General features: G+C 33.8%; 1 protein-coding gene across 24 annotated transcripts in view; it reads left to right on the top strand.

Annotated features, from left to right (window-relative positions):
• The window catches only part of LOC105489102 (multiple PDZ domain crumbs cell polarity complex component), a 175,392-nt gene that overhangs the window by 91,499 nt on the left and 64,969 nt on the right, over positions 1-18,924 (top strand). For 23 of the 24 annotated variants that reach the window (XM_071077786.1, XM_071077783.1, XM_071077781.1 and 20 more), the window contains 4 exons: positions 1,353-1,469; positions 4,168-4,335; positions 11,362-11,643; positions 11,902-12,025. In XM_071077786.1, the coding sequence (XP_070933887.1) occupies positions 1,353-1,469; positions 4,168-4,335; positions 11,362-11,643; positions 11,902-12,025 (691 nt within the window). The remainder of the gene's footprint in view (positions 1-1,352; positions 1,470-4,167; positions 4,336-11,361; positions 11,644-11,901; positions 12,026-18,924) is intronic. The other variant, XM_071077774.1, reaches the window with a different exon arrangement.

Here is an 18,924-nt window from a genome sequence, read left to right as displayed (position 1 = left end):
TCTTAAGAAAATGCAAACACATAAATATAGTTTCATAAGTAGCAATATGAGTTTGTTGATTTTTGTGAAAGAATTTGTTAAAACAGTAAGCTTTGTCAATGTATTTTAAGTGTCAGTTAAAGTTTTATGCACCACTTTTTAGTTCACAAATGATTTCAGTAGCCTATTAAAATGTATTTATGAAAAAAGAAAGAGAAGGAGGGCAAGATGATTTAAGAATATGGTAATCCAATCTGAAATCGAACCAGGCTTGTAAAAATCATGACAAAAGAGCACTATGGACGGGAATGTAAGAATAAAGATAGGCTATCAGGGACTCTATGTATTTTTGAGATTGGATTATAAATTTGGTTCTGGTCTTTCTGTTGGACATAGAGAAATGGCAAATATGACTCAATATACCTTTTATTTTTACTGTCCTTAAGGTGAAACCATACCAGTTATTCAGAAGCAGTCTTTTTTTTTTCTGTATAGTTCCAAAATAATTTTCTTTTATGACAGTATTTGATATTTTAAATTCAGTACACATTGCAAAATATGATAGAGGCTTAATATATGTTAAGCTCACATATATGGGCAGAGAAGAAAAACGGTTTTTTCCCCTATAATGCTTCTTCTGTATGTTTTACTGATACCAGGTGATGTAGGCAGGCTGATTATCTAAATATTTTAGCCCATTTCATCTGAGAGTGGAATAAATGTGGTAGCTTTTCTGTCAGTGTGACCAAGTTTGGAATATAATCTCTCTAAACTGCAAGTTAAGCAGACTGTGGACATGTAGAGATTTGGTTTTTGTTTTGTTTTGTTTTATAAGCCATGCTAAATTGAGTTCACTGTAGAGTTCACTAACATTCCTTTTCAAGTAAATTGAATTCTTTAAAATAATATTCTTGTAGGGGGATGACTGAAGTTCATATTTCTTTTTAATATTTGTTTTTCTGCAACTTCTTTTATTTCTTAATACCTAAAAGTTGCTTCATTTCTATATTAGGAAGTCATTGTTTGGCCAGAATATTTTGCAGATAAAAAGAACCAGAAGATTATTAGAATATTAAAATTCATTCATTTAAAAAATAATCTTACAAGAAGAATGAAAAATTAGTAGAAAGGGATTCTCATCCAACAGGTGATTTTTATATTAGAGTAAATAATCCTCATTGTGTCTTATCAAATGAATTTTAAATATGAATATCAGATTTTATACTTACATTCTATGTTGAAGTCATATCATTTGAAAACTTTCCAATTTCTTTCTCTTCCCCCCCTCACTTTTCCTGCCTTTACCTTTCTTTTCCATTTTCTTTCTTCTTTGCTGTTCTCTCTCTTTTCCTTGAATACCATTTTCCCCACAGCTTTCACCAGAAGAAGGTTATGTTTCTGCTAAGGAGGATTCCTTTCTCTACCCACCACACTCCTGTGAGGAAGAAGGGCTCGCTGACAAACCCCTCTTTAGGGCTGACTTGGCTCTGGTTAGTGGCTATGACTTACCAAGCTTTCTTTCAGAAACCTGATGTGTCTTACTTTGCCTTTCAAAATATTCTGAAGAAATCTACTATATTCTTTGTTCATTATTATATTTTGGAAAGATAAACATGTTTTCTCCAACTTAGTTCTCACAGTTGAAAATGGGAAGAAAAACCACAGTAAATATGAAAAACATTTGTGAGGAAAATTTAATTAATATTGCATTGTAGCAGTGTGTAGAGTCAGTCTTTGTGCCATACCTAAAGTTGGTGGAGCTTTTGTTTGCTCCAATTTCACGCTTAGATATCTCTAGGCATTCTTTAACTGTGTTCAATATTCAGTCACAAAGCACTGTTTTGGCTCTATTTAATGAGGTAATAGGTATCTTTTTTCCATTAGATATTTATAGTCTGAAAATCATATGAATTGGTTCAGTTATTAAGAACACCACAGTTTTAAGGAAAGGCAAACCTCATGTTTTCTATAAATACATATATGTAAATATACTGATTTGCCAGAAAAATTATAAATTAAAATTTCATTTCTTTTTGATGTTTAAAATAGTATCCATTGGAATAAAAGTATTTGGAGCCACTCTGCCCTTAAGAAACTTTTTTTTTCTGGTAGAGGGTACAATGCTATATCAATAACTAAAGGATAAAGCTAAATACCAAGCATAAATATACATATGACATTTACTCAATATAAATACAACAAATTGTACATCCTGTTCACATTACCCCTACTATTAGAACTAGGTTCCTTACTCAACGTTTTTTTTGTGGGGCAGACATTGTGCACTGTTGCTAAAAAGGAATATACTTGTTTTTTAAATACTTGTTTTAGTTTCATTAGACTGGAGAAAGGTTTAAAACCTGTTAAATTCTTCATTATGTGTTTATAACTGCACACATCTTGCTTTAAAACAGAGTGAATTATTTCTTTGACTATATATACATTTTGCTGATTCTAATTTTGGGGGAGACGATTCCTTTCGTTAATATTTTTAAATTGCAAGCTCTTGAAATAGCTATTTGAGAAGTTTTTGTATGTGTTATAATAAATGCAACAATTTCACACTGGAATACTTAACATACCAGGTAACGTATGGCCCTGCTCTCCGGGAGTATTATGTTAGCACTTCAAAACTAGAGAGCTTAGTATATACAACAAATTACGTAAGGTACTGTGGTGTTAAATAATACCCAGCCATAGCAAATACTTTTTGAAATGTCGCAGGATACAAATACTATATATGATTGTTTCTAAAGTACCGATGAAGTAATATTCTCTGGAGTTTACATGGCTTCCTTGAACCTCCTTAAATGGATCCCAATCAAAAGGCAGATTAGTTCCACTTTTATGTGAGCTTGGCATCTTATAATGGTAGTATGCATCCTGGGTCTTCTCCCTAGCCAGCTAAGTAATCTTGGACTGGTCACTCAACTTCTTTGACTCTTAGTGTTTTATCTCTATGGTAAATAAATGAATTGATTGTTAATGTCTCTCCTAAGATCCTAAGATACCAGCAGTATACATACAAATTATATTGAGGTATTCTCTCATTAATGTTACTTAAATATGTATTGTAATCTATGACACAAGGCTTAGTTAATACCATCTATCTAGATTGTTGTATGTTATGTATATTTGTAAGGGTCAACCTCCACATAGTGACTCATTAGTGAATTTGAACATGTATTTAAATTATTAGGCCTATGAAATATATTTGAAGAGAAAATCATTTCAAAATGGCCCACAGGTATTTTTAATAGTTTTTTTGTAAGAACGTGACCTGATACAATGCTACAATTCTTCTAACTTCTCCTGGCTAAACAATACGTTGAAATTACAAAAAAAAAAAAAAAGAAAAAAAAATAGAACATATGGAATTTTGCCAAGATAGACAGAAAATGCTGGTAATATCAGAGAAAGGTAGTATATATGTCAGTTCTGCCTATTCTGAGGTATGACTTTGAGTGAATTGCAAAAAGAACTTCAAGCTCATCTTGATTTAAATATTAATCTTGACTCTGTGACAGAAGACAACAATAGGATTATTAGAGCATATGTAGTGAAATTCTCTATCTCACTCTTTATGCATTTTCTAACAAGTTTATAACTTAAAGCTTCACCATAACCAGATCATAATTAGGCCCCTTGTTTGTTAGTATAATTTTAGCATGAAATCACAGATTTTCTTTTTGGTTTCTGCAACTTGAATGGTTTTAAAATCTAGTTCAAGATAATTTAAACAAAATATATAGTTTTAGTGTGGCTTACAAATATATAATTGCCTAGCTGCCTTGTTGAATAACAGTTTATTTTAGTTGACTAGGAAAAATTATGACGTAATTTTATTATAAAATTATAAGAGTTGGGCGTGGGAACTGGAAGAAAGTAAATATTTTACTTAACTATGGAACTGTTTAAACTTAGACTTGATCCAGGCCCTTTGTTAATTGTTGCCTTTAGCCCTTTTATTGATGAAATAAAATAACTTTGTATGCCAGCACTTTCTACTGCAGGTGGGCTATTTATCCTTTTTCTGCTGCATTAGCAGTCTCTGTTGAGGGTGAAGAGGGCATACAGAAAATATAATAGATAAAAGAATGTTACCAGTTTGCCGTTTAGTCTCAAGTGGAGTTTGTCATATATGTAATAGAACAGAATTCCCAGTTAACATTATTGTTTTATTTCTAGGTGGACACAAATGATGCTGACTTAGTAGATGAATCCACATTCGAGTCTCAATACTCTCCTGATAATGACAGCATCTACTCTACTCAAACCTCTATTTTATCTCTTCATGGCAGTTCTTGTGGTGATGGCCTGAACTATGGTTCTTCCCTTCCATCGTCTTCTCCTAAGGTACAAAGGAAATACCCATTTTTCTTTTATAGGAAAGTCTTGTGTATAATTTTCCAGAGGTCAGTCCTTATGGGGAGTTGTGGGAATAACATATTGGAGACATTATGTTTCTCCAGTTGTGGACTCATTATTGGATTAAAGTACAATTTCATTTAGCCAGTGTTGGTCGGGTAGCTTTCAGATTACTAGAAGCTATTTAAATTTAGTGTCTGAGAATGATAGACACAGAGACTCAAAACTTTGATTAGGGTTTGCATGTCAGAAAGAAAAATTTAACATCATATATTTCTCAAGTTGTGTTTTTAGCAGTGTCTACTTTGGAAAAATTACAAGAATAACTTTATTTTCTTAATGGTTTTAAAACTGACTTCTATGCAGAGTTGAATAGTAAAATATTTCTTGCATTAATTTAACATTTACTAGCTAAGTTAAACTTAATACTATCATATGTTTTTATACAAAATGATGCCAAAGAATACTGTACATAAAAAAACACAGTGAATGGTAAATTATGTTTATGTCACTGGATATGAATGGAGAATTTAGTCACTATTTGACATATCTGTGCCGTTCATATTTTAGAAATAGATTATTGGCATAAATGCCCCAACTATATTAATTTTATTGTTGACATGCTCTATGATGTTGAATAAGTAATGCTTTAAAATGTTTCCAGTATTTTGGGTATGAAATGGTATCTTGCCATTTTAATGTGGATTTCCTGATTACTAATGAGAATGAATATTTTTTCATAATATTGGCCATTTGTTTTTCACTTTTAATCAAAGATCTCTTCATATCTTACGGCCATTTTGTATTGGGTTGCTCATTTTTCTTTTGATTTTTTGCAGTTGTTTTTTTGGAAATTGATATGCAAAGCAATTCAACATATATTTTTTATGAATATCTGTGTACATATGTATAGTAAAATCTAAAAATGTGTTGGCAGGATACTTCTCAACTTCAAAAAAGAAGTTATCCTTGGAGAAAAAAGAAAGTATGGGAATTTAGCTATGTGTCTAATACATTATAGCATATTATGAAGAAAGATTGATGAAAATATGGCAGAATGTTTATATATGTTAAATCATGGCAAACAGTTCATATATGAATATATTTTCTTTATTTTTCTATGTCGGAAATATATGATAAACATACATTTAAAATTAAGTTGAAAAGACTGGACAATGTTTTTTAATATATGAAATACGTATTTTCTGCATAAATTGAAGTCAGTGGGAAGGGTATTTATGAATAAGTTGGAGAGTAGAATTTCCATAGGTCTAGCACTGTTTTCCTCTTTTCCTGATTAACAGGTTTTTTAGCCAGAACATTTTCAAAGCATTTTCTTTTATGTTCAAGGTGCACCTGTTACCCTTGCAAGTGATGCTGGGCAATCTCCTTGAATTGGTTTGCAAGGTATAATCTTGAGTGGAGCAGATGCTCCTCTCTCACCACACCTGAGACTGTCTGTCTGGCTGTGTCCTGTCTGGAATGTGTTTTGGAATGTGTTCAGTCTTTACTAGCCTCAGGGCTGGAAGCTGAGTTCATCTCCTGATGGAATCTCCTAATCCACAGCATAGCACACGTCTTCTTGCCAGTGGACAGATTGCATTGTTTAACTTAGTAATTGTTACTTAAAGGGATTACACAGTCTGCATACTGAGAAGCATATATTTTACAGGGCAAATGCTGGCTGTATGCAGCACAACATATTGGCTTACTGAAGTCTGTTTGCCTCCTTTTTTATTTATTTATTTTTTTTTCCCCAAGCAGTTTACTCTTTTGTTGAAGCAAATTTTGGCAAGCTGGTTTATCAACTGAAATACTTAAACTACAAAACAACAAAGAAGACATTAATGAGGGTGTTTTAAAATACATTGTGAAACTCCTGTGTGCTCTTAGTTTTCTTAGAATGTGGGACTGTTCCTACATCATGGTAAAATCTCTGCAACATTTTATATTTTTGGGGACAACTTTCTAATACCTAGACTTTTACTAAAAATGTTCATGTAAATAAAATAAGTATATAATGTGTCTTTCCTTGTTTCTTTGCAATAAATTTATATTAAAAAGACCCAATGGTGATTTGTTATGGAATTTACAATTGACTATTTTTCTTAAAAGTGAGCTTACTTAAAGGCTTTTTAATTATAAAGTAATACCATATAGTATATGATTTTTAAGAAAAACAAAGATGCCTCTATCCTGATTTGAAAGGATAAAATAGAGTGTGAGGATCTCAGCGGTTCCTTAGATTTTTGACTTTGCTAAATATGTGATAATCTTGGAGCCTTAAATGGCAACTGGAAATGAACAAATAATTTTACCTGTCTCTTCCCCTTGATGAATGGTCTTTTGGCCTTCGTCAGGTATACTACCAGAAGTGATCAGTGCTAATCACCTACAGCACAAACTCTTCATAGAGGGAGGCCTCGCTCTTCAGGGCAGCCTAAACACTAAAGGGCTGCAGCCATACATTGGGGCTCTTCCTCACAAAATTATCTAATTTGGAGGTCCATTTTGCTTTACTTTTTTTTAAAGAGTATGTGTTTGTTTAATTTGATTAGTTACCATGTAAAGATTTATGGGAAATAGCTGTTACTCAAGAACCTGAAAAATATACCTGCCTCTATGGCATTTGGCTTAATAGAGGCAGGTCATTGAAGTATGGATTTTAAAAGCAACATGGCTCTAGCCATGTTTTTCCTTTCTTATTAAGTTTTATTTCTTTGGTTAATCATTTTACTCCTTTTCCCTTGTTACCTCCAAAGATATGACAAAATGCAGAAATAATTGTTTTATAAATTTGCAGACTTTTGTTTAAAATCTTAACATGGTTTTTAGAACATTTTTTTTTTTCTGTTTTGCTTTAAAAATACAACGGATACAGATTTAATATCTATTGAAGTTTCCCCTTCTACTCCTTATTCACACCTTTACACCCTACCCTCCGGTGTACACCCATACTCTCACTCTGTCCAGTGACAATATTGTTACCAACATGGTGTCCATCCTTCATTCTTGAATGTCGGTTCTGCCAGGAAATACTTTTTATTCTAAGGCAGATTGAACTTGATGTTTATCAAGATAGGAACCCTTTTGCACCTTGTACGTCAGCTCAACTAACAGATTTAATGATTTTTTTTAGTAGTCTGAACATTCTTACAAATTCTTAGAGTCATTGTCTGGCATAAAATATTATTGCCTTCACATCCATGTTTAGAATGTTGATACTATTTCTTAATTGTTCTTTTTGCAGATGGGGTTAGAATAAAAAACTAAATCACTCTAATTAAAATGATGAGAGTGACTGTGAGAGTCTTAGTGACAAAATTGCAGACTCTCAAAGGTTTAAAGGATGTTGCCTTTTTCCTTAGTAGGATCAGTGTCAAAACAATAAAGGAAGTGTACTTTATCTCAGAAAGAGTTGGAGAAGGACAGTTGGAGCAGCTGTGGTTGCAATATATTTTTTAAAAGTATAATAAGAATTCTCTGGTAGTCTGCTTATTGAAGAAAAGCAGGTTATGGCTATTGAATGTTCGTGTATTTAGTTAGTTTTTGTAAATATATTATCTGGGTAAATAATATGCGCAAGTCTAACTAATTTATGCATTGCACTTAAGAAATAGAACTTTAAAAAAGTACATTTGACATTTTAATTTAACCTTTTTCTAATTTTGTAGTGAGGACAAGAATATATCAAGCGAAGTCACATATTAATATAGACTTTTGAAATACTTCACTTTAGATATCAAGTTGCACTGGGAAATTGTGGTTATTTTTGTACCTCTTACGAGGGAAGAACTGTTTTTCTTTTAGATCCATAAGACTTTTAAAAATAAAACTGAGTTGGTTGTTGAGCAACCAGAAACGTTTCTGAAGTGGGTGTATGTTGTCTACTGTGTTGATTAGCTCTTTCTTTTCTACATGTCTGTGTTAACTCCTTCATGAATTATTCATGGGACTGTTATACCATTTACAGTACACCCCAGCTAACAAGGGCGACTTGACCTCTTTTTCTAATGAAAAGCAATTTTGATTGCTATCTTTGAGGCATGGGGGAGATGATTTACTAATTATTATAATTAATTTAGTAATATAGAAGCTAACCAATTCTGTAGTAAGTACATTATTGTTTTTCCTAAGAATAAAATTATCAAAATTGGGTGAGGGAGCCAATAGGTTATTGTTTAGATCCTGGGAGTGTGGAGGATGATACCTTCCTATCATTTGTTTCTGAGGATACTACAGATGTTGATTGCTTATATAATATTTCCACTTGCCTCAATTCTTTGTGCTAGGAATATCTGATAATTCTAGAGAGATAAAAAGTTGCATTCAAGGAGAGGAGTGTCATAAATTGTGTTGGAGCAATTAATTACCCCTTTAAGAAAAAATGACAGACCCATATCTCACACCATTCCCTGAAATAAATCTAGATGGTTAAAATGTAAAATAAAGCATTTATAAAAGAAGAAAAATACTAGAAAGCATTTCATTTACTTTGTGTGAAAGGACTTATTAAGTAATATATAAAACCCAGAAGCATAAAAAAATGACAAATTTGGTTGCAGAGATAATTTAACTTCTGCATGACAAAATAGTACCTATACAAACTAAAAGACAAGTGACAGACTGGAAGAATATTTGCAGTGTATATCACAAAGACTTTATACTCAGACCATGCCAATGACGAGAAGAATGTTCTTCACCATACATACCTGTAAATGCCTATTAAGATAGTTTTCTCTTGGAAGCTCCTGTGAATCCAGATCAATTAATAACATAGTTTTTATGCTCTTGATCTCTTCATAAATAGGAACTTCAAAGTGATTAGAACTAAATTGCATTTTAAGTGAAATTTGAAATTATGAGGTATTTGCTTCTGTATATAATTTAAACTCTGAGAAAAATTGGATAAAGAATTTGAAGAGATTGTTAACAGAAGAAATACAAGTGGCTTATCTTTGATAATTGTCAGGAACACACATAATAAAACACTAATGAATATATTTCTTACAAATCAGATTGCCAAACTAATCTAGGGCTGGCAAGATTCATTAGCAGGTATTCCCATATTGTCCTTTTGTGAGAGAAAACTGGAAGACAAGTTAGCAGTACATTATCAACTTTTTATTTTTTATTTATTTATTTATTTATTTATTTATTTATTTTGAGATGTAGACTCACTCTGTCACCCAGGCTGGAGTGCAGTGGCGCAATCTGGGCTCACTGCAAGCTCCGCCTCCTGGATTCACGCCATACTCCTGCCTCAGCCTCCTGAGTAGCTGGTAGTACAGACACCAGCCACCACACCTGGCTAATTTTTTTGTATTTTTAGTGGCTCACGCCTGTAATCCCAATGCTTTGGGAGGCCGAGGCAGGCAGATCACGAGTTAGGAGATCGAGACCATCACGGTGGAACCCCGTCTCTACTAAAAACACGTACCGACATTTTAAGTGTGCATATCATTTGACCAGCCATTGCAATTCTAGTGATTCATAGTGAATATATCTTCACACATATGGACAAAGATGTAGAGTATAAATAACAGCAGTAGCTAAAAATTATTGCACATTTTCTGTTAAGTCAGGCCTGTTTCTAGTACTTTGTGGAGATTAATACTCTCTGTCCTCCCTACAGTCCTGTATTAGTTTCTGTTGATTTCCCCAATTAGTAGATGAGAGAGTCAAGGCATAGTGTTTAAGTAACTTGTCAAAGCTCTAGCATTTAATTAGTGTTGAGCCAGGAATTGAACTCAGGCATCCTGGCTTCAGAGTCGACACACCACTGTCTTTCATATTTAGGAATAACTTACAGCCATAAGAAGATTGAAGTTGACTTGTTTTTAAATTGACATGGAAATTTCTCACATCAAGATGAAAAGATACTGCAGAAAAAAAACAATGCTATTTATTGTATGGCTGTGTTTAGTTTTAAAAATATATGTATATCTGCTTGTATGTGTGAGTGTGTGCATGTGTACTTATATGTATATATTATGCAAATGCATTAAAAATTTGATGGATAAACACCTAACTGATGCCAGCCATTTTTATTGGGGAAGGGAATGGAAGTAGAAGCCATAGCAAAGACTCTTCGTATTGTATTCTATATGCATACACAATATATGTCTGTATCTTGAATCCTTTATGCAATAGTATGTTCATATGCTACTTTTATACATTAAAATTATCAATGAAAGAATTGAAGGGAAAACTGATATGTTTATTCAACAGCAGTTTGTGAAGCGACTGCTTTCCCAGAGCACATAAGTGATACAATATATCTGTTGTAAGTAGATACACACATTTATATAGAACTATAAAATTTTAGAGTTTCAGTGGATTGTAGAAATTATCTAATATAAAGCCAAGAGAGGTTCTGTGATATACAAATTGTTAATAACAGACCCTGGATTTAGAGCCTACATTTTATGACAACCCATTTTACTGTTCCTTCTGTTATATCTTACAGGGTATTTATGCAAATTTTTCCTATGATAATTTGAATTGTAAGGCTGTCTATTCTTCTCCATAAATACTTATAAATGCCTATCAAAATAATTTTCTCTGGGAGGCTCTTATGAGTCCAAATCAATTAATGTCATACTTTTTATGTTCTTGATCTCATAATAAATAGGAACTTCAGACTGATGGGACACAAACTACACTTTAAGTGAGATTTGGGAGTATGCTACTTGCTCTTCTATGTAACTTAAACTCTGAATAATTTTATTTGTAAATATAACGTAGTATTATATCTAAATGATCTTATGTTTAGTATCTTGTACAAGTATAACGCAGTAGAACATAAGATGTATGACTTGCAGGAAATATATTTAAAAGCATTTATGAAAATAAAGATATGCAGAAAACCTGCTAAGTGAAGAATTGTGTTTGTTAATGCTTTTTGAGTAATAAATGTTATGTTTTACATTTTACTAAATAGTTGTTCATTAAGAAGTGATGTAATTCTGTTCACATTTTTCATTTTCTTTTGTTTTGTTTTTTAACTACCAGGATGTTATTGAAAATTCTTGTGATCCACTACTTGATCTGCATATGTCTTTGGAGGAACTATATACCCAGAATCTCCTGCAAAGACAGGATGAGAATACACCTTTGGTAGACATAAGTATGGGGTCTGCTTCTGGCTTTACTATAAATGACTACACACCTGCAAATGCTATTGAACAGCAATATGAATGTGAAAACACAATAGTGTGGACTGAATCTCATTTACCAAGTGAAGTTATATCAAGTGCAGAACTTCCTTCTGTGCTACCCGATTCAGCTGGAAAGGTAATATTTTAAAGATATGGTTTGTGTTTTATGATGAGGTAGGGAATGTTGAAGGGTTATTTTGGCCATTCTCTTCATTTGGAATGAGTGCTTCTTGGCACTAAGATTTTCAGAAAGCAACCTATGAACTTGTTTTGGTTGCAGGTTCTTGCAGAATAAAGCACAATCAATTAGAGAATGTGCGTGATGTTGAAATCACACTCCAAAGTCTAGTTTCCCTTTCCATGTGACTTGTGGCTTGTTTTTCCTTTCTTACAGGGCTCTGAGTACCTGCTTGAACAGAGCTCCCTGGCCTCTAATGCTGAGTGTGTCATGCTTCAAAATGTATCTAAAGAATCTTTTGAAAGGACTATTAATATAGCCAAAGGCAATTCTAGCCTAGGTAAGTTTCTCATTTTCCTCATATACCTATTTCTTAACCCCCTTGACAAGGGGAAATATTGAACATGGTAAATTTCAATATTTTTTTGCTGTAGATAAGAGAACAGATGGTAGAAATTTTCCTGTAGTTTTTATGGTTTTTCTTTCTGTGTCCTCATTATTTTTTCTGAAATGGTTTACAGGTTTGTTTACTTCGTATGAGCAGAAATCCCTCATTCTCTTAATTATTTCAGAGTATTCACAAGCCTCATTTACATTCAGTAAAAGATATATGAATTGTTTGTGTATGAAACAGCAAATCAGAAAAGGAATTCTTAGAAAATGAAAACTCAGCAATTTGGAATTCTAAATTCTTTGGAAAATTAAATTATTAGTTTCTTTGAATGAACCAGTGATGTATAAGTCAGTTTGCATTTAATTTCTTTCACTCGCTGAAAGAAAGACTAAAAAGACAACCAGGTGTGCCACCACCAAAATGTAAATGTGAGTTATTCAGTAGGACTTCCCAGGTGGCAGGATTTTTGTGTCCTATTTTAACCACAAAACCCTCTGAATTGGGCAAAGAAGACTTTCTGTAGAAATATCCTAATTACAATAGCTAAAACTGTTGAGGCAGAGCATATTTGTTCTCTCATTGAGTTATACAGTCATGTGACTCAGCCCTTTCTTTTTTGATAAATAGGGTGGTAGATGAGTTGCTTTGAGTGTCCAAATGCAGCCCAAGACTCTATGGTTAATTCAGTATCAGAGATCCTTTTCTTTCTGTGAAGTAACCAACCACTACCCATTACATTGACATCTTATGGCAGGGTCTTGTTTCCTTGTTTTGAGATTTGGCAGAGGAATCCAGCAGTGCTTACTTGGTGAGTGGGATTTCAGCCTTGGTTGCCAAGATTTTGTTCCATTTGATGGTGGCGGGGTACTACCAACAGCAGCTAAACAAAGAATTATAGCAGATAATATTTATGTTGTTGTAATATTTCTTGTATACATTATGTTTAATAGGATGATACAAAGCTTGAACTGCAGAACTTTCCATAACTCATTGATTATGAGACAGATATCTAAGCCATGCTAGAATTATTTTATCGGCTAATTTAGTGTTTCTGATGCCATATTACTCAAAATATTAGTTCTGTAGGATGTTAATAGGAGTTATAAATGACTTCCAAGTTTAAAAGTTTGGAATGAGATAAATTTAAGAAGACAGGTTTCTTTTTACATCTCAATATCTTTTATACTCCATGAGCATTGTGAATCACTAAGAGATTATCAGATGTAGCATTTTTCACATTTAATTGGCCATAGAACCCATTTTTCTTGAATAATTGATAAGGCAGAGATTTTACAAAGCCTATTTGAGAACTATTATTCTAGTGTATTTACTGAAGTAGCAAACATTTATTTTAATTCTCTATCCACTATGCATAGACACCATAATATTATTACTGTTCTTAATGCAGGTTTAAGAGAGTAAGCTAATTGACATTTAAAATCCTAAAGGCGTTAGAATATTGTACGTGCTATGATAGATACTTATAGAGAACATTGAAGGCTTTAAAGAGGGAATAACTAATCCCTGCTCTCCAAGTGTGGAGAACTTTAGAATGGTTTCAGAAAAGAGGATATGTATGATTTAGGTCTAAAAAGAGGAGATTTTTACCACATAGTTGAGGAATTTGAAAAAGTTGAAAGCTACTTAGAAGTAAGGCAGAGAGATGTTAAATATTACTGAAACTGGTTCGATATGGATGAAGTGTGGTATGATGACCAGCAAAGTCAGAGTTGGAACTAAAGGAATGATAAGTGGGAGACAGCTGCTGGATGGGTTTGTGTGCAGGACACAGAACTTCTGCTGCAGCCATGTACTGCCTTATGCTTCATGTAGGCAGCGGGAGCTAAGGGTATGAAAGTGACATGATCAGATTTGTGTTTTAAGAAGAACATTGAGCTTAGGTTGGTGAAGCAGTTAGGAGGCTCTTGTAAGAGCCATGGTTTGGGCACATCAGATTTTGCAACCTGACTATTTGGATTGCTTACCAATTTTATTTTTTTTGAGAGAGAGTTTCACTTTGTTGCCCAGGCTGAAGTACAGTGGCATGATCTTGGCTAACTGCAACTTCCATCTCCTGAGTTCAAGCAATTCTTGTCCCTCTCAGCCTCCTGAGTAGCTGGGATTACAGGCCTCTGCTACCATGCCCGGCTGATTTTTTGTATTTTAGTAGAGATAGGGTTTCACCATGTTGCCCAGGCTGGTCTTGAACTCCTGAGCTCAGGCAGCCCACCCATCCCGGCTTCCCAAAGTGCTAGGATTACAGGCGTGAGCCACCCCACCCGGCCTGCTTACCAGTTTTTAATTAATTGTGAGAATGTTGAATTTTGTCAAAGCATTTCTTCATCTGTTGGGGAATTATATGGATTTTCTTATTTATTCTGCTAATATGTCAAGATATATTGCTTTTTTAAATTATGGTAAAATATACATAGCATAAAATTGACCATTTTCATCATTTTTAAGAGTGCATTTCTGTGGCATTAAGTGCATTCACGTCATTGTGCAGCCATCATCACCATCCATCTCCAGAACGTTTTTGGGTTCCCCAATTGAAACTCTGTATCCATTAAACAATTGTTCCCCATTGCTCTCTCTACCAGTCCCCTGTCAACTACCATTCATTTTTCTGTTTCTATGAATTTGACGAAATGCTTCATGTAGGTGGAATCATACAGTATCTGTCCATATGTGATTGGGTATAATGTCTTCTAGGTTCATCCATGTTGTAACATGTGTCAGAATTTCCTTTTTAAGGCTGAATAATATTCCATTGTATGTATACACTATACTTTGTTTATTCATTCATCTATCGATGGGCACTTGAGTTGCTTCCATCTTAGTTTTTAAGTTTTGATATAAAAATATACTAGGTTAATTAAGTTATTGGAAGAAAACAGTGAAAGGCAGAACTGTCTTTCCTTTCTATCACATCTAGAAATCCATTTAAACCTCCCTCAACAGCCTGACTTTAAAATTAAAGTGTAAAAGAGCCCTGTCATTTGTTTAGTGAAAGTAAAACAATTGGCTGGGCATGGTGGTTCACGCCTGTAATCCCAGCACTTTGGGAAGTTAAGGCAAGTGGATCACCTGAGGTCAGGAGTTCAAGACCAGCCTGCCCAACATGGCAAAACCCCGTCTCTACAGAAAATACAAAAAATTAGCTGGGCGTGATGGTGGGCACCTGTAATCCCAGCTACTCGGGAGTCTGAGGCAGGAGAATCACTTGAACCCGGGAGGCTGAGGTTGCAGTGAGCCGAGATCATGCCACTACACTCCAGCCTAGGTGATAAGAGTGAAACTTTGTCTCAAAAAAAAAAAAAAAAAAAAAAAAAGTAAGACATTTAAATGTGAAATCACAGCACCATTAGTTTACCATTCACACTGTAATACAAAACTGTAAATCACAATTAGTTTAACTTTTCTGCTTCATTTCCATTATTGATATGCCCAATATGTTTATAGGGCTTTCTCCCTGCCTTTTTGATTTCCTGGGACCCAGTGAGGTTCCTCTGGCATTTTGGAGTTAAAATTTACTGCATGCCAAGGCAAGAACATTACTCTGTTATCTCATTTGACAGGTGATGCTCAATGTTCAGATTTCTATAGCACTTCGAATAACTAAATGTAAAGGAATCTTGAAAAATCTGTGTAAATATTAAAATAAAGCATTCAATAAAGCTTTAGTGTAGGAAGGTGTTGGCTGTATAACTTGAAGTAACAAGAAGTGTGATAAATAGTATTTTAGGCAGTCTAAATAGAGGCTGGGTTTGTACTGGTGGAAAAGTATGTTATGAAGGGGTCTATCAGTGAGCTCATTTTCTTAGATTCATAGTCTCCCCTTAATCAGCTATAAGCAGTTGTTTGCAGTTTTAGCTTTGTGGATAATTTGTTTCTTTGTCTTGTGATAACCAGAAGAAGTTTTAATAAATGGCAGGTTTCTGTAAATCTGTCATAATCCATTGTTTTGATTTCATGAATCATTTGGGTTTTTGAATTTTGTTAAAATTAGAATGAAAATGTTGTATACAGAAATACAGATACATTAATAAATGTACACATGCATATAGTGACCTTTAAAAAATTCTAATCTTGATGCTTTTTCGTAAGTCTGTGGTCCCTTGGTTAATGATGTGGTGTTTGGACTTGAAGGTAAAAAACAAGGTTCTTCAGGGGAAAAGAAAGGAAGTCTTATCTTCCCTTCACTGATTAGATACAGAAACATAGACAGACTCAGGAATTTCTCTGAAATTACTCAACCTTTAAAGAGATAGAGTCAGAACTCAAACCTGTCTGTCTCTGATTTTCACATATACCATACAATACATTCAATACTTGAGTTACCCAAGGGCACATTATGATTGTTGTAATAACAAGCTTCATTTTGAAGCTGAATTAATATTTACATTTAGTCTTTAGGGAGCAATGTAACCTTGGTTTGGGAGAGAGATGCATTTTAAACATATTTTATGAGTTTTGTTTTTAGTTTTGTGACTAAATTTTGTTGTACACTTTGTGTCAGGTATTTTGAAAGTTACTATACATATGTGTTTCTCACTTAATTCTTTAAACAACCATAAGAGCAAATGTCATCCCTTTTTAGAGATAAGTAAACTGAGGCTCTGTGTGAGGTTAAGTCAGTTGCCCAAGCTTGTGCTGATTGGAAGTGGTGGAATAATTCAGATTCGTAACCGGTTCTCTATTTCCAAAGCACACGATTTGGGATTTGGGATATTCTTTCATACTTCTTCCACGAATAAAATGGAAAGATCTTACAAGTTACAACCAAAATCTAGTTATTGGAGATTACCTCCAAGTTATTGAACGTTGAAAATTGTCGTTTGGTGAAAGGAAAATATAAACTCAGCTAACTGATGTTGACCTCCTGGTTTACATGGTTGATGTGACCTGACAGCATAATAGCTGAGAGTCATGAGTTAAATATGCTATTAAAAGTGAATTCAGAGATCATGTCGGCCATAGCTCATGACAGATTTCATGTCTGTGTCTTGCCTTATTGTAGTCTGCATGATGCTAATGAGAAAAAGACAATGAGTTAGATTCCCAGTGTGATCCACTGAGTTAAATTTTACTTTGTGCTGACACATTTTTATTTTACCAAAGTACAGTTGTATTGTGGATATTGCTGGGAAGGCTGGCTTTAACAGTACAAAATAGAGTACCTTTTGAAAAATTTCAGATCCAGCCTTTTTTCTCTCCTAAATGATATCTTATTGTTTTATGGTAAGCAGAGGTGTATTCTTAACAATACACTGAAAAATCGTTAGTATGCGTCTTAACAGAATGTTTTAAGTACCTTTAAAAATGTTTTATTTCTATCAGAAAAAAATAAGTAGGAGCCTGGATTGCCCATATCCACATATGAGATGTTAGGCTAGAAACATAATCAGAATCATTTTTTAAAATGTTTGAAATATCATATCTGATTTGGTATGAGTAGAATTAATATTTGGAAAGACATCATTTTTTTAAATATATGAAAACCTAAAAAGGAATTTGTGACAACTGTCAAAGAAAAGTTTTTATAAATACCCTGGTAGCTTTATATCTCTCCATAGCTTGTTTAATTATATAATTTTGTTTTGGAAGAAACTTTCAACACTTCATTTTAAGTGAACTTACATTATTTTTGCAAAGTTTCAAATATAATTTTTAAGATTTTATATTTTTCAACGAATAGAGTGAGGATAGAGTGAGGAGTGAACATTAATTCAGATAGAGTCTGTTGAGAAGGACTTTTTGAGGAACTGATATTGAAGAGTGAGAGGAAGTTAGCTATGCAAGAGCTGCCGAAAGAAGGTGTCAGGCAAAGACTTCAAAATGGACAGAGATGAGATGTATTTGTTGCTAGAACTCAGGGAACCAAGAAGGACATAACACAGTGCAAGGATTCACACTGCAAAGGCCAGTGTACCCCTGGCCTATAGACTGTGCTGAGCAAGTGTGTTGTGTGTTACTATAACAGGAAACCATTGAAGAGTTGCAACCAAGGGACTGATAGGATATTACTTGTCTTTTTTTGTAATGACCTCTCTGTCTTCTGAGGGAAGTATGCATTGTAGGAGATAATCATGGAAGGCAGGTGACCAGTTAGGAAGGAGGCTTTTGCAAAAAGTCAGGCAAGAGAAGGTGTTGACTTAGTCTAGAGTTAGTATCTAAATGGAAAAATGTAGATAAATGGATTCAAGATAAATTTTGAGGATAGAAATGACAGGATTTGGTGTTGGATTAAATACAGGGGATAAGAGAGAGGTATGCATCAAGAAAGACCCCAATATTTCTACTTTGAATAATGGAGGGTAGTGTGGTAGTGCAATTTACCAAAAAAGGGAAGAAAAATGGTGAAATAAAGTAAGATGAAAAATTGCAGGTTCAATTTTATGCATGCTAAGATTGCATTTTCTGTGAGATACCCAGGGGACATGAAAAGAGAGCAATTTAATATCCAAATTAGAAGCTTATTGAAGTTCAAAGATAAAATGGAAATAGATTAAGTTCACATAAATTCATTTCAACAAACTACTATGCTTTCGGACACCACTGTGATAGGCTCCAGGTGTGAAGACTTCAATACAGGCTTCTTGATGTTAGGAATTCTGTGCTATGCTTTTATCCTAAGCAACCAACATAGTACTTGGCACATATTAGCCATATAGTAAATAGATCTTGAATGAACAAGTGATAAAGGAATAAGGTAATAGCGGATAATTGCTTAATTTATAGAATGAGTTTTCCTTTTGTAGTCCTTTTATTCTCTTTTATGTGTAAGAGATGATCTAATATTGTAAAACTGATTTGATGCTATCATAGTACTTTCCCTGAGAGAC

The sequence above is a fragment of the Macaca nemestrina genome, chromosome 14 (assembly GCF_043159975.1).
Source record: "Macaca nemestrina isolate mMacNem1 chromosome 14, mMacNem.hap1, whole genome shotgun sequence".
Taxonomy (NCBI): Eukaryota; Metazoa; Chordata; class Mammalia; order Primates; family Cercopithecidae; genus Macaca; species Macaca nemestrina.
Note: the sequence above shows the minus strand (reverse complement) of the source record. Positions and strands in the feature narration are given on the sequence as shown.